General features: G+C 44.6%; 1 protein-coding gene across 1 annotated transcript in view; it reads left to right on the top strand.

Annotated features, from left to right (window-relative positions):
* Positions 1-15,369, top strand: part of TFAP2E (transcription factor AP-2 epsilon) — a 38,604-nt gene extending 23,235 nt beyond the window's left edge. Inside the window, exons 4-7 of the mRNA XM_036746672.1 lie at positions 1,952-2,183; positions 5,434-5,552; positions 7,066-7,207; positions 15,081-15,369. Coding sequence (XP_036602567.1) covers positions 1,952-2,183; positions 5,434-5,552; positions 7,066-7,207; positions 15,081-15,369 — 782 coding nt within the window. The remainder of the gene's footprint in view (positions 1-1,951; positions 2,184-5,433; positions 5,553-7,065; positions 7,208-15,080) is intronic.
* Positions 15,370-15,576: the final 207 nt, after the last annotated feature.

Raw genomic sequence — 15,576 nt, 5'->3', positions numbered from 1 at the left:
TGAGTCAAGGGAGAATAAGGCCTTGGGAAGGATGCTGACGGCTTAATGTGGACTCCCACCATCTACCCCCAAATATGAACATAGGGCAAACCTTAGATCCCCACCCCAAGGGGATTCAAGCAGTTATGGGCTGGGGGTGGGGCAGGTGGGAAGGGAAGGGTCTGGGAGTCCTTTGGGCTCTGAAGAGATGGAGAAAAGCTGTTTGAACTTAGGATTGGTCATTTCTTTCTTAACCACCTACTATGTACAGAGCCCTGTGTTGGGGAGAGAAAAGATCATTAAGACCTCATCCCTCTCCTCATGGAGCTCATAGCCTAGTTGGGGGTTAAGACAATAATACATAGTAATCAAATTATTATTATTTTTTATTTTTTTCTACCCTCCCCCCCACTCCAAGATGGTGTATATTCTGGTTGCTCTGTTCCCCAGTCAGCCCTCCCTTCTGTCACCCCACTCCCCTCCCATCCCCTTTTCCCTTCCCCTCTTGTAGGGCAAGCTAAATTTCTACTCCCCATTGCCTGTGTATCTTATTTTCTAGTTGCATGCAAAAAACCTTTTTTTTTGTTTTTCAACGTCTGTTTTTAAAAACTTTGAGTTCCAAATTCTCCCCCCTCCTCCCTTCCCACCCACCCTCCCCAAGAAGTCAAGCAATTCAACATAGGCCACATATGTATCATTATGTATAACCCTTCCACAATACTCATGTTGTGAAAGACTAACTATATTTTGCTCCTTCCCAACCCATCCCCCTTTATTGAATTTTCTCCCTTGACCCTGTCCCCTTTTGAAAGTGTTTGTTTTTGATTACCTCCACCCCCATCTGCCCTCCCCTCCATCAACCCCCCCCCCTTTTTTATCTTCTTCCCTCTTCTTTCCTGTGGGGTAAGATACCCAATTGGGTATGTATGGTATTCCCTCCTCAGGCCCAATCTGATGAGAGCAAGATTCACTCATTCCCCCCTCACCTGCCCTCTCCCCTCCTCCCACAAAACTGCTTCCTCTTGCCACCTTTATGCGAGATAATCCACCCCATTCTATCTCTCCCTATCTCCCTCTCTCAGTATGTTGCTCTCTCATCCCTTAATTTGATTTTATTTCTTTTAGATATCTTCCCTTCATCTTCAACTCATCCTGTGTCCGCTCTCTCTCTCTCTCTCTCTACATATATATATATATATATACACATAGATATATACATACATACACATTCACTTATATATATATATACATAAACATATATACATATATGCATATTCCCTTCAGCTACCCTCATACTGAGGTCTCATGAATCATACACATCATCTTTCCATGTAGGAATGTAAACAAAACAGTCATAGTAATCAAATTAGAGAGGGGGGCAGCATGGTGTCCTGGAAATGTCCATCCTTTGTTTTTGAAGAGGGCCAGCGGCATCACCAGGCAATGTCTTGACTTGCTCGTGAATTGGATTTAAGTGAGGCAGAGTTGCACAAAGTTGTGAGCCTCACTCTCTCTTCCAGAGTTATCAAATAGCTTGCTATCTGGAACCAGAGGATCCGAGTTCAAATCCTGACAGCCATTTATTAAGTATTTGACCCTAGAGAAATCTCCTAACTTTTCTGCGCTTCAGCTTTGTCATATATAAAATGAAGACAATTGAATTAGATGACTTTTGGGGTCCTTTCCAGCCTGTCTAAAAAACCCGAACATCCCAAACACCCCAAGTGCCATGGGAAGGCAAAGGTAGAATTAACCAGGGAGATGAAGGAAGACATCCTGGTGCAGGTACTTAAGCTGGCTTTTCCAAGATGGGCAGAAATTCAACAGCAAGAGAGGGAGGACACTCTTAAGCACAGGAAATAGTATGAGTGAGTGAGTTGGAGGGGATAGGAAAGAGCAGAGGGTACAAATTTGGATGATGGTTTTTCAGGACTGGGATACATTTTCAAAATATTCTGTCTTCTTCCCACAGTGCCCATCCCCTCCAAAGCCAATGGCAGTGCCATCTCTGCCCTGTCCTTGAATAAGGACAGCCTGGTCAGCGGTGTGGTCACTAACCCCAATGAGGTCTTCTGCTCCGTACCTGGTCGCCTCTCCCTACTCAGCTCCACCTCGAAGTACAAGGTCACCGTGGGAGAAGTGCAGAGAAGGCTTTCACCCCCAGAGTGTCTCAATGCCTCCCTCCTTGGAGGTGTTTTGCGCAGGTAAAAAAAAATAATCTTGTGAAAGATTAGGCTGGGCTGGGTTGGGTTGGTCCTCTGGGAAGATTGATGGGCTGGTTCCGGGGAAAAGACGTGAGCTGACTCTGAGCTGGACCCCTTTTCTCTCTTCCTATTGTTAGGATCAAATGAAATAATATTTGTAAAGCACTCAGCCCAGCGCCCAGCACGTAGTAGATAATAAGTACTTCTTCCCTCCCCTCCCCTCCCTTCTTCCTTCTCTCCCCTTCCCTTTCCTTTTCTATCCCCAAGCATTTAGAATCCTGCCTTAAGTACACACCTATGACGCTGTAAGGCTTACAAAGCACTTTCCTCACAACAACACTGCGAGGGAGATAGTGTAAAAATGACAATGCCCATTTTATAGATGGAGAAACAGAGATTCAGAATGGTTGAGACTTGTCAATGGTCATGAAGCCGAGTGAACAGGAGAAGAAGGATTCAGACTCAGATATCCTGACTCCAGCGTTGCTTCACTCACCCTTGGCTAGTCCCTCTGAGAGGAGGAAATTCCTCCTTGGACCCATCTTTCCTCAGTAGTAGGATAGGTGGGTGGGGGCTGTGAGCTTTTTGCAAACAGGCCCCAGCTGGCCCAGCCTCTACTATCTGAGGAGCTCCCACACAAGTCTAGGCTGGTGGCTGATTATGTTGGGGGAGAGTCAGAAAGAGGAAAGGAGTTGGCTGAGGCAGCCAATGGAGAAAAGTAGGGGGCTGGGGGGGGGAGATAGCATGGTGCAGTACCAAGAACCACAGATTTGAAGTCAGACGAACTGTATTCAAATCCCAGCTTTGCCATTTACTACTAGGTGGCTTAGGGTGTCACCTTCTCTCTTTGGGTCTCTGCTTCTCATCCGTAAAATGAGAGGGGCATACCAGATGATCTCTGAGGTCCTTAACAATTCTGAATCAAACGATCTGTGGGCAAAAAGCTCTGGAATTCAGGGTGGGAAATGGGAAGAAAGTGGTCGTTTAGTGAAGAGGAAGCAGAGTAGGACAGACCCCTGAGGGCTGGCCAGGTGACTCTCCAGGCCAAGACTCCCCATTCCACGTCTCTCCTTCCCAGGGCACGTACGCCATTGTCCCTCCTGGAAGCTCACCCCGTGGGGAGTGTACCCAGTTTGTGTGCATTTCCATATACCTGTGTAGTAGGGACAAGGTGACTTGTAAGGTCCAGCATGAGTGTTTCTATGAGTTATGGGTGCTCATGTATCTGTGGGGAGTGTGCCTGTGGGTCATGGCCTGTGTATATATTTGAAGGGTACTGATGAGTCTTACGTATCCATGAATAGGGTGTGTGTGTGTGTGTGTGTGTGTGTGTGTGTGTGTGTGTATACATGCATGGTGAGGGCTATATAGGTCCATATATGGAGGATGGGGAGGATGGCACCAATGGATTGTGTATCTGTGTATCCAGTATGTATATGTATGCCCATGAATGGGGTGTGGCGTGTGTGGCCTATATGTGTCCATATATGGGTTTGGGGTATGCCCATGTATCAGGGGTATAGGAGTATATGTTGGGACTGGGGTAAATGTAGGTCAGAATGTATTTTGGCAGGAATGTGTGTGCTGGCCCCAAGTGAGAGTGAGGAAAAGGGCATTCTACCACAGAGCTGCTACCAGGGGCAGACGCTGCTGACTCTTCTCTTGGTGTGAAGATCTGGGCCAAGCTGGGGACTCTGGGAGGAGGGATTTGACCTGGCTTGGAAGTTAGTTAAGGGGAGTAGGGCCACTTCGTTTGGCCTCCTGCCACAGGTCAGATGGAGGTGGTATAACTCTGAAAGCCAACCCATGTTCGCCATCTTCTCTGGCCTAATTGGGGTGGGCAGAGGTTCTGAAGAAGGCAGTCTGGCTCTACTGGCAAAGGCCCCCAAGGGTCCAATAGTATAGGGAACCGTTCTCAGGTCATCTTTAATGTTGTGCGGGCCCCAGACTCTGGGATTCCCTCTAGCCTGGCCACAGAAAGACACACCACCCTTCTCCAGCCCTGCCTCCCCAATAAAGAATCATTGGTTCATAGACGGAGAGCTGGAACAGACCTCAGAGGGCATCCTGTGCGGTCGCCTCCTTTTTAACAAATAAGAAGACTGAAGCCAAGTAAGGCTAAGAGACTGGCCCAGGGTCACAAAGCTAAGTAGTGTTTGAGTCAGGAACTGAAATCTTTCTGACTCAAATTCTAGCACTCTTATATTCCTCTTATAGAATCCTGGAATATAAGAAGGAAGGAAGGAGAAGGGCAGGCAGAGAAGGAAAGAGGGGGAGGAGAGAGGGAGACAGAGAAGGAAAGAGAAGGAGAAAGAGGAGGAGGAGGAAAAGAAGGAGGAGGAAGAGGAGGGGAGGAGGAGGAAGAAGAGGGAGAGGGAGAGGCAGAGGAGGAGGAGGAGAAGGGGGAGGAGGAGGAAGAAAAGGAAGAAGAGGGAGAGACACACACATAGAAAGACAGAAACAGAGAGAGACAGAAAGCTGAATAGAATTTGATTCTATTGGGAAAGACAATATGTACACATATAAATGTCTACAAAACAAATACAACGTAGTTGGGAGGGAGGTAGTGGCAACTGGCGTAATCAGAAAAGGCCTCCTGTAGGAGGTGGCCTCTCTAGGAATAATAACACCATATTTTATATAGCACTTTGAGGCTTGCAAAGTGCTTTACATATGTTATCCTGGAAGATAGATGTTACCGTTATTTCCATTTTACAGATGAGAAAACTGAGAACGAGGGAGTTTAAGTTATTTACCCAGGATCATACAACTAGTACATGTCACAGTCAGGATTTGAACTCCAAGGCTAGTCAATGTTTTCTGCACTGCACCGCTGAGCTCTCTGAGAAGTGGTAATTCAGCCTCTGCGTGAACACCTCCAATGATGGAGAATTTATTACATACCAAGGCATCCCTTTACACTTCTGGATAGCTCTCTCGAATGGTTAGGAAATTTTTCCTTATATCAAAACTGAAATTTACCTCCTTGTAACCTTCTCCTGTTTCCGCTAAGGGAAACAAGAATAAGTCTTCTATGTGACAGTCTTTGAAATACCTCAGGAAGTAAGTCAAACATGCTGCGCCCCGCCCCCCAATTTCAACCCCCACATTGTCTAACTCTCGGTAGCAGGACTTGGATGGGAAGAGCCCTCCTCCCCCAGAGGGGTATGGGTGGGGGGCTCAAGGGAAGGTCTGAGCTGGTCTCTGGAATCTATTGACCCTTGCCCTTATATCTTTCCCTCATTTACAGGGCCAAATCAAAAAACGGAGGCCGATGCCTTCGGGAGCGGCTGGAGAAGATTGGCCTCAACTTGCCGGCGGGGCGTCGGAAGGCGGCCAATGTGACCCTGCTTACCTCCCTGGTGGAGGGTAAGTGCGGCTGAGGTGTGGGCTAGCCTCTACTCTCAACGTATGCTTACTAAAAGCCCACTGTGGGCAGTATCCTATGTTCAGCACAGGAGATAAGAGAGCTAAGTTCCACACGGATCCTGCTCTCAAGCTTACCATCCAGTGGGAGTAGAAGACACGTATACCTATCATATGATGTAAGGGAAAACAAGGAAAGGACAAAGCAGAAAAGATCCAGGAAAAATGCTATGGGAAACCGCAGGAAGCCTAGGTCTGGTCTCCTGCCTTCTACGTAGTTAGCACCTAATGGATGTTTGTGAACTGAACAGAAGGTGAAAGGGAGGAGCTTGAAGGCTCCCCAGCTCAACAATGTTGTTGTTCAGTCGTTTCAGTCCTGTCTTGACTCCTTGCGACCCCATTTGGGGCTTTCTTGTCAGAGATACTAGAGACGTTTGCCATTTCCTTCTCCAGCTCATTTACAGATGAAGAAACTGAGGCAAACAGCGTCACACAGCTAGTAAGTGTCTGAGGTCAGTCTTTCTGACTCCAGGCCCAGTGCTCTGTGCACCAAGGCGCCACCTAGCTGTCCACAATAGCTGCCCAGCTCAACAATAGCTCTATTTGAAATAGGAAGGCTTTTTTTTTTTTCCCCTGAGGCAGGCTGGTAAGCTGTCTTTAAGGTCCTGGCCTCCCTTCTTGAGGGAGAACAGAATTCAATTCAATTCAGTTCAACAAACATCCATTCAGTACCTACTGTGTGCAAGGGACCTGGGCTAGCTCCAATACTTCTGAGGTTTCCCCACAGCATGGCACATTCCTTAAATCTCTCTAGGTGTGATATATAGGTGGGATAGATGGCCTCTGGCTAATTGATTCTCCCTCCCACTTCAGTGGATTTAGTCATGGAAAATAAGGAGCAGAAAATGAGGAGTGTCTGGTTATCTTCTTACAAAGTATGAATAAGTTTCTTCTGGATGGAATTGGAAGGGGCAACTCTATCAGTTGGGTTATAATTGGCCACACCCTGAGTGGTCCTTAAAAGGCTGAAATTTAACAATTTGGAGGGAGTCCAGGATGATGATGCAGTTTGTGTGTGTGTGTGTGTGTGTGTGTGTGTGTGTGTGTGTGTGTGTGTTTTCTCCCTTACCACCTGCAAATTTTTCAAAATGAAAACAAAGAAACTCAAAAACAACCCACACTCTGCTCTTAAGAAGCTTCCAGGTACTCCCTGAGAGCTAAGGGAAAGACTTCATGTGGAGAGAGTGCTTGTGTTGAGACTTGAAGCTAAGTAAGAAATGGAGGCTGAGGAACTTGGAGGCAAAAAAACAGGGTGGGAGGGTGAGAAGCCCCCAAAGGTTTCCCTCCCCCACCTGCGGCTGGCTGGTCAAGTTAGAAATGGGTACCTCAGATCCACTTCCCCTTATTAAAGAAGCTCCAAGCTCGAGAGAATGAATGACCCAGATGCTCTGGAACAGCGGTAACATGAGGGAGAAAAGCATCCAGGCTCCAGTGACAGCCTTCTACCCTTCTCCAGGAGAGGCCGTGCACCTTGCCAGGGATTTTGGCTATGTGTGTGAGACAGAGTTCCCAGCCAAGGCAGCAGCTGATTACCTGTGCCGGCAACACGCAGACCCTGCAGAACTGCACAGTCGAAAGAACATGCTGCTGGCCACTAAGTGAGTATGTGTTGTGGAAGGATGGGCTAGGTGGGAGTGGGGTGCTGGCGCAGAGGGCCCAATTGACCAGACACATACATCCCTGTCACCCACAGTCATTCCCACCCCGCCCCCCCACCAAGCATCCCATAGCAAGCCTCAGAGATCTCAAAATCTCAAAGCTAGAAGGGCCCTCCCAGACTATCCACTGGAGTATAAGCTCCTTGAGGGCGGGGACTACCTCTTGCCTTTTTGATACCTTTTTGTATCCTTAGTGCTTTAGCACAGTACCTGGCACATAGCAGATGCCTAATAAATGTTTATCGGTTGGCTGATTAATAACTGACCCAGTTCAGCCGCTGCCTGGACAGGAATGAAGCCTTTTCTTGAAAATCTTGACAGAAAGTATGAGACAGTGGAAAGAACACTGACTCTGGAGTGAGAGGATCTGAGTTCGAGTCCTATTTCTGACACTATCTTTGTGACCTTGGAAAACATACCTAATCTCCCAGGTCCTCAGTTCTCTCACGTGTAAAATGAGAAAGTCAGACTCCTCTAGATGGCTTCTGAGGATCCTTCTAACTCTAGTTATATGAACCTTCAGAAAGTGGACACCCACTATCTATTGTGGCCATTCAGCAATAATTGTTAGCAAGCTTTCCTTAATTATCCTGCTAAAATCTTCCTCCTGACAATTTACACCCATTATTCCTGGTTCTCTCCTCTGGGGCCAAGCAGAATAAGCCTTATTCCTCTTCTCTATGACAGCCCTGTGCTTCACATACACGAAAAAGGTGACTGTAGACCTCTCTGCCCTTACCACACTTTGATTCCTTCTCAAGTTTTCAACTATCACCTCTATGTGATGACTCCAACATATTAATCTTTAGCCCTAAACCCTTCCCTGCTTGTCTGCTGCATAGCTCTACCCATCCCAGGAGAGTCTGAAGCTCCACACGTGTTCAACTCATCCACTCCCATCTAGCTCTAAAAATCTCATGATTCTGTAAAATGATATAATACTATTATATTTTGCTCTTGTCACTTTCATTTCCCAACCTAGTAACACCTTCCTAGCTCAGTAAACTAGCTCATATAACAAAAAATTTAAAAAGAGGAACCAAAACAGTTCAGCAAAACTGGCCAACATATCCACAAAGTCCCACATTTTGCAGAGTGTCCCTTATCTGTAGACTTCACCTCTGCAAAAAAAAAGGAGGGAAGTACATCCTCCTATTTCTTCTTTGGGGCCAGGCTTGGTCATAATAATTTCATAGAATTTAGTTTCACTTTTTGTTGCAGTTCTGCACATTGTTTTCTTAGTTTTGCTTACTTTGCTCTGCATCAGTTCATATAAGTTTTCTCAAGCTTCTCTTTGTTCTTCATATTCATTGTTTCTTACAATGAAGTAATTTTCTCTTATGTTCATATATCATAACTGGCTAAATCCTATGATTCTTTCTCTTCGCTCTTTCCTTCTGTAAGTCCAACCAAGTCCCCTTCTTTAATATCTCTATTTCTGTTCATGATATCACCATCCTCACAGTCACCCAGGGTTAAAATCTTGATGTCATCTTTGATTTATCTTTTCCCCCAGCCTTCTGACATCTGATTGAATGTTAATAAATCCTGTTCATTTTTTCCCTGGCATCTCTTTTATCCTTAATGGGTCCTATCCTAATTCTCATTTCCTTTCACCAAGATTTTCATAGTACTCTCCTGACTGGTCTTCCTGCCATCAGCCTCTTTCCCTCCAATCCATCCTATACATGAGGGCCAAATGTCCAGTTTTTGTCATATTTGTTGCTTGTAATATAAAGTCAAAACTCCTTAACCAGGAATTCAATATGGCCCCTTCCCTACCTCTTTGCCATGATCTTTCATCACTCTCCTAAATGACCCTTTACTACAGGCAAACTGATTTCCTCATCGTTTCCCCAATGTATCTTGCGGTTTCTGACCTCCATGACTGTTAATTTTTTTGTTTGGATTGCCCTACCTGTCTCTGGGCCTCTGTCTTTTAAAATCCTGCCAATCAATCAATCACCAACCTGCTACGTGCAAGACACTGAGAATACAGATACCAAAATGATACGGTCCATGCCCTCAAGGAGTGTTCATTCTAACAGGGAAGACAACATACGTAGACATACGTATACACAAAGCACGTATAAAGCAGTTACAAGGTGACCTTGGAGAGGAAGGTGCCAGAAGTTTGGAGGAGGGAGAAGTGGCCACCAAGAAAGGCCATTGAACTTGAACTAAGTTTTGAAGGAAACCAGAAACTCCAAGAGGCAGAGGTGAGGAGGAAGAATATTTCAGGGATGGGGGACACACAGTGCAAAGGCTGTCAAAGGAAGTGGATTGTCATGGGTGAGGATCAACAGTGAGTCAATACGGTTGGACCAGAGCATAGATGCAAGCGAGTAAGGTATGAGAAGCCTGGAAAGGTAGGATGAGGACAGATTGTGAAAAGTTTTAAATAGTAAATTGAATTTATATTTGATCCCAAAGATGATAGGGGTCACTGAATTTTGAGGAAGAGGAAGAGGTAACATGGCTACACTTGTACCTTAGGAAAATCACTCTAGTGACTGTGTGGAGGCTGGGGAAGAAACTGGAGGCAGAGACACCAATGAGAAGGCTATTATAATACAGTCTCAGGCAGGAAACGATGAGACCCTGAACTATGGTATTGGATATGTGATTGGAGAGAAGGGGACATCTATGAGAGATGTAGAGATGGAAACATTTGGATTGAATATGTAAGGTAAGAGTTAAGGATGACACTGAGGTTGTGAACTTGGTGACTGTAAGGACGGTCATGCCCTCAACATTAATAGGGAAGTTTGGAAGAAAGATGAGTTTTAGGGAAGAGGAAATCCATTTTGTTTCTAGTTTAAGATGCCTCGGGCCATCAAGCTTGAAATTCGAGAGTTTGAAGGGACCAATCCACAAACAAAAGGAATCCTTATAATGATGCACCCATGGGGTAGTCACCCAACCCTTGTTGAAAGATCTCGGAGCAGGATGAATGCCCCACACCTTGAGGAAGCGCATTCCACTTTTAGACAGCTCAGATTGCTGGGATGCTTTTCCTGACCCTCCAGTTTAGTTTGCCTCTTCTCAATGTCCACCTGTTGCTCCTGGTTCTGTTCTTTGGGACTAAACAGAATGAGCCTAATCTGTCCTTTATGTGACAACCTTTGAATACTCAAAGACAGCTATCATGTCCCCCCAACTCTTCTACGCTCCAGGGTAAACATCTCCAAGTCATGGATTCAAGTCCCTTTATGATTCTGGTTGTCCTCTTCTGGACATTCTCCATCTTATCAATGTCTTTCTTAAATTGTAGCACTCAGAACACAGTAATCCAGATGAGGTCTGACCAAAATAGAATACAGTTGGATGATCTTAAAGCAGCCCAAGGTTGCACTAGATTTTTTGGCCGCCATATCATATTGCTGATTTATATTGAGCTTGTGGTCTACTAAAAACCCCAGATCTCTTTCAGTACCACTGTTATATATCTGTGACTTACCCAATGTATAGTTGTGAAGGTGATTTTTTTGGTATGTTAGTGCAAGACTTTACATTTATCGCCAATAAATTTCATCTTACTGTATTTCACCAAATGCTCCAGCCTGTCAAGATTCTTTTGGACCCTCATTCTGGCACCCGGTATATTAACTATATCTCTGACTTTGCATCATCTTCAAATTTGATGAGCATATACCATCAATGTCTTTCCCAGATCCCTGAGGTGCTCTACTAGAAACCTCCTGTCATGTGAGCGTTGAACACTTGGAGTCCTGTCATTCAACCAGCTCTGAATCCATCTGTTTATGTCTCCATCTTCTCTACAAGGATAGCATGAGACACTTTATCAATAATTTTGCTAAAATCTAGGCAAACCATGTCCAGAGCATTTTCTTCATCTACTAGTTTAGTTATCCCATCAATAAGGGAAATGAAATCATACTCTCCAGATCTGTTCTTGATAAAGCCCTTTGGAATCACTGCTTTCCTTTCTAGATGTATGCCAATTCTCTGTTCTAGAATTTTCCTAGAAATCAGGTCAAACTCACTGGTCTATGGTTCGTAGACTCTATTCTCTTATCTTTTTTGAAAATTGAGATGTCTAATTGGCAGTTGGTAATTAAGACTGAGGCTCAGGAGAGAGACTAGGGCTGGATATGTAGATCTGGGTGTAATATGGATAGGGACAGGGACTGGAACTGCAATTTCACTGGTATAAGGAACTCCTTATACCAATACAAGTGGGACCTTTCTCTGCAACTTGTAGTCTTGAGGAATTGCCCAGCACACTGAGAGAGGTTAAATGATTTGCCTAAGGTTAAATTATGTCAGAACTGAGACTTGAAATCTGGTTTTCCTGGCTCTGAGGCCTCTTCAAAGCATCTGTATAGACATGATAATTGATCTTATGGGAGCTGATGAGATCACCAAATGAGAGAGTGTAGAGATCCAGCTTAAATCCTATCTTTTCCATGAAACTTTCCCCTGCTATCCAGATGAAGTAGAATCATGGAGTGTCAGAGATGGAAGGGACCTTAGAGATCCTGGAAGCCAAATTTTATGGAGGAGGAAACTGAAGCCTAAAGAGAAGGGAGATTTTAAAAAGTCACAAGAAAAATAAAGCAAGTAAAGAAAAAGTCTGCTTCAATCTGCATTCAGACTCCATCAGTTTTTTCTCTGGAGGTGGATGGCATTTTTCATCATTAATCCTTTGGGATTGTCTTGGATCATGGTATTGCTAAAAATAGCTAAGTGATTCACAGCTGATCATCATACAATATTGCTGTTACCGTGTACAATGTTCTCCTGGTTCTGCTCATTTCATTTTATATCAGTTCATGTAAGTCTTCCCAGGTTTTTCTGAGAATATCCTCCTCAGATGACTACTCCTCTCAAACATGTTCCTAGTTCACTTACGGGCCCCTGCAATGCTGTTTTCTTAAATGTGGAATCAAAGGATCAATTATACAGAGAATGCCTGTAATATTTTCCTTTCTAGTTCCAATATTGCTTTTCTTTAAAGAAAGTTTTATTGATTCTTTATTAATATATCTTTAATTAGTTTATGTAAGTTTTGCAATGTTTCTCTAAATTCTTGTTTGAAGTTTTATTTAAAAATTTTTATATGCTTTCTCTAAGCATGACCTTCATTTCCCAAAACATCTTTTCTCCCCTTTTTTACCCGGAGTCAAGTCAAATCAAGAGGCATTTAAGTGCCTAGTATATAATGGGCACTGTGCTAAGTGCTGGGGATACAAAGAAAGTCAAAGAACAGTCCCTGCCCTTGACAAGCTCACAATCTAATGAGAAGAGACAATATGCAAATATTTAGGTACAAGTGGTATACAGAATAAATTGGAGATAATCAACAGAAGGAAGGTATTCATCAGGAAAGGCTTCTTGCAGAAGGTAGGACTTTAGCTAAGACTTCAAGGAAGTGAGAAGCCAAGAGGTGGATATGAGGAAGGAAGAGAATTCCAGGGATAGAGGACAACCAATGAAAATGCTTGCAGTTGAGGGGATGGCATGTACAAGGAACAGCAAAGAAGCCTGGGTCACCAAATTGTAGGGCAGTAAGTCATAAGAAGACTGGAAAGGTAGGAAGGGATCAGGTCATGAAGGGTTTTAAATTTAAGCTAAACAGAGGATTTTATGTTTGGTCAGAGAGGTAATGGGGGTGCCATGGTCAGATCTTAACTTTAGGAAGATTACTCTGGTGACTGAATAAAGGATGGGCTAACTGGGGAGGGACCTGTGACAGGAAGATGAACCAACAGGCTTTGCAGGGGTCCAGGAATAAAGTGATGGGGGCCTGCATCAGATTGGTGGCAGTATCAGAGAAAAGAAGGGGGCATATTTGAGAGATCTTGTGAAAGTAGAGACAGCAGGGCTTGGGGGGACAGGGGGTGATGAAATAGAGTAAAGACTCTAGGAGGACATTGAGGTTGCTCTGAGTGTGGATGACAGAGAGGATGGTGTTGCCCTCGACAGTGGGGAAACAATCAATACATTGGTCATGTGTGACGAACATTTGCTTCATTCCACACCTGTCATCCACCAGCTGTCTTTGTCTGCTGAGCAGGGTCGGGGAGGGGGTGGAATAATGCTTCAGGGTCAGCCCTTTAGGAGCAATCCGTTGCTCTTTTGATCAGAGTTCTAATGTCATTCAAGGCTGTTTTCCTTAAGTTGTTGTGGTCATGGCATAAGATGGTTCTTCTGGCTCTGGTTATTTTATTCCACATCAATTAATACAAGTTCTTCCCAGGTTTTTCTGAATCCTTCATATTTTGTTGGCTTTTGAGGTGCATTAGGGTTAAATCCTTTCTATCCAGGAGGCTTGGGCAAGGTTTTTGTACTTCACATTGAGATTTGCACCAGTGAAGGGAGTTGCCTCACTGGGAGTTCCCTACATGGATAAAATCACAGTCCAGAGTAAAAAAAGAATACAATAATATTACATGGCATTCATATGTCATAATTTATTCCCCAATTAATGGTTATTTACTTTGTTTCTTGTTCTTTGTTATCAAAAAAAAGTGCTGTTATAAATATTCTCTATATAGGAACTTCTGTCTTTTAGCTCCTTGGGGTTGTAGTATTTTATATCTCAGCTTCCCTCTTACACCATAAATTAAGTTCTGTGAGGACATGGCCAGAGCATGCCTTATTTGCTCATCTTCACCCTGAAGTCTTGCACAAAGTAGATGCTCATCCGTTACACCTATTAATGAGCATAGTACTTCGGTCTATAATCACCTTATATATAATAAGCCTATAATCAGCCTTGTCCTTCCTACCCCAGCCTCACTGCCCCAACAATCTTCAAGTGATGTGGCAGTAGCTGTTCATCCATTAGAGGAGGTATAGTGGGGAGTAAGGGAACAGCTATTAAGCACCTACTATGTGCCAGGGACTGTGTGCAGCCCTTTACAAATGTCACCTCATTTGCTTGGTTTTAGTATTATCGCCATTTTAAGTTGAGGAAACTGAGGGAGACGGAGGTTAAGTGACTTCTTCAGAGTCACACATCTAGGAAGGGTCTAGAGCTAAATGTGAACTCAGGTCTTCCTGACTCCAGGCCCAGCACTCTATCCACTGCTCCACCTAGCTACCTCTGGGAGTCGGGAGATCTGAGTTAGAATCCCAGCTCTGATATTTATTAGCTAGGTAGGACCAGATTGTGGAAAGCCTTGAATGCCATGCTGAGCCTGGACTTTAACCCATAGATAACTGAGGGGAGCAAGGAGTGACTGAGTCAGAATTATACAAGTCATTTAATGTTTCTTTGTCTGTAAAATGGGGATACTCATACTCACCTGACTCACAGGGGTGTATGAGGAAAGGGCTTTGCAAACCTTATATATGGTGTAAACACTATATATATGTGTGTGCGTGTGTATACATACATATGTATGTATGTGTATATATATACATACACATACAGATCGATAGATAGATATGGTAGAAAAACAGGCAGGCAGACAGACAGACAGATAGATAGATAGATATGGCAGACAAACAGGCAGACAGACAGGCAGGCAGGCAGACAGACAGACAGACAGACAGACAGACAGATAGATAGATAGATAGATAGATAGATAGATATGGTAGATATGGTAGACAAGCAGACAGACAGACAGATAGATATGGTAGACAGACAGGCAGACAGACAGACAGATAGATATGGTAGACAAACAGAGAGACAGACAAGCAGCTAGATAGATAGATAAGTAGATAGATAGTTCCCATCCTGTTCTCTTGGACCCTTTCCTTTCTCCTCCCAGGCGTACCATCAGGACCGCTCTTGCACTCCCTCTTTTTACTAACCCCAGATATCCCCCTCCTCCCCTGCCAGGCAAATCTGTAAGGAGTTCTCAGACCTGATGGCACAGGACCGTTCCCCATTGGGCAATAGCCGACCCTCTCTCATCCTGGAGCCAGGAGTACAGAGCTGCCTCACTCATTTCAGCCTCATCACTCACGGCTTTGGGGGCCCAGCCATCTGTGCCGCACTCACGGCCTTCCAGAACTACCTGGTTGAGTCACTCAAGGGACTCGACAAAATGTTCCTCAGCAGCTCGGGCAACGGGCACCCAGCTGGAGACTCAAAAGCGTCAGAAAAGGATGTGAAACACAGGAAATAATCTGCTCTGGCCTTCTGCCTCCTGCCTCTTGCCTCCACTCTCCTCTTCCTCCTGGAGCTCTCCTGAAGCTTGGAAGAGGAGGCCTGATCTCTTGAGTTTTGGGAGTGGGGGAGGAAAAGAAGAAAAAAAGAAGGCAGTCTGACTGTTGGGTCATCCTGGAGCACAGTCTAGAAAGATTCCTTGTTTGCTTTCAAAGGCAGTGATTGG

Source organism: Trichosurus vulpecula, chromosome 2, assembly GCF_011100635.1.
Source record: "Trichosurus vulpecula isolate mTriVul1 chromosome 2, mTriVul1.pri, whole genome shotgun sequence".
In the NCBI taxonomy this organism is placed as follows: Eukaryota; Metazoa; Chordata; class Mammalia; order Diprotodontia; family Phalangeridae; genus Trichosurus; species Trichosurus vulpecula.
Note: the sequence above shows the minus strand (reverse complement) of the source record. Positions and strands in the feature narration are given on the sequence as shown.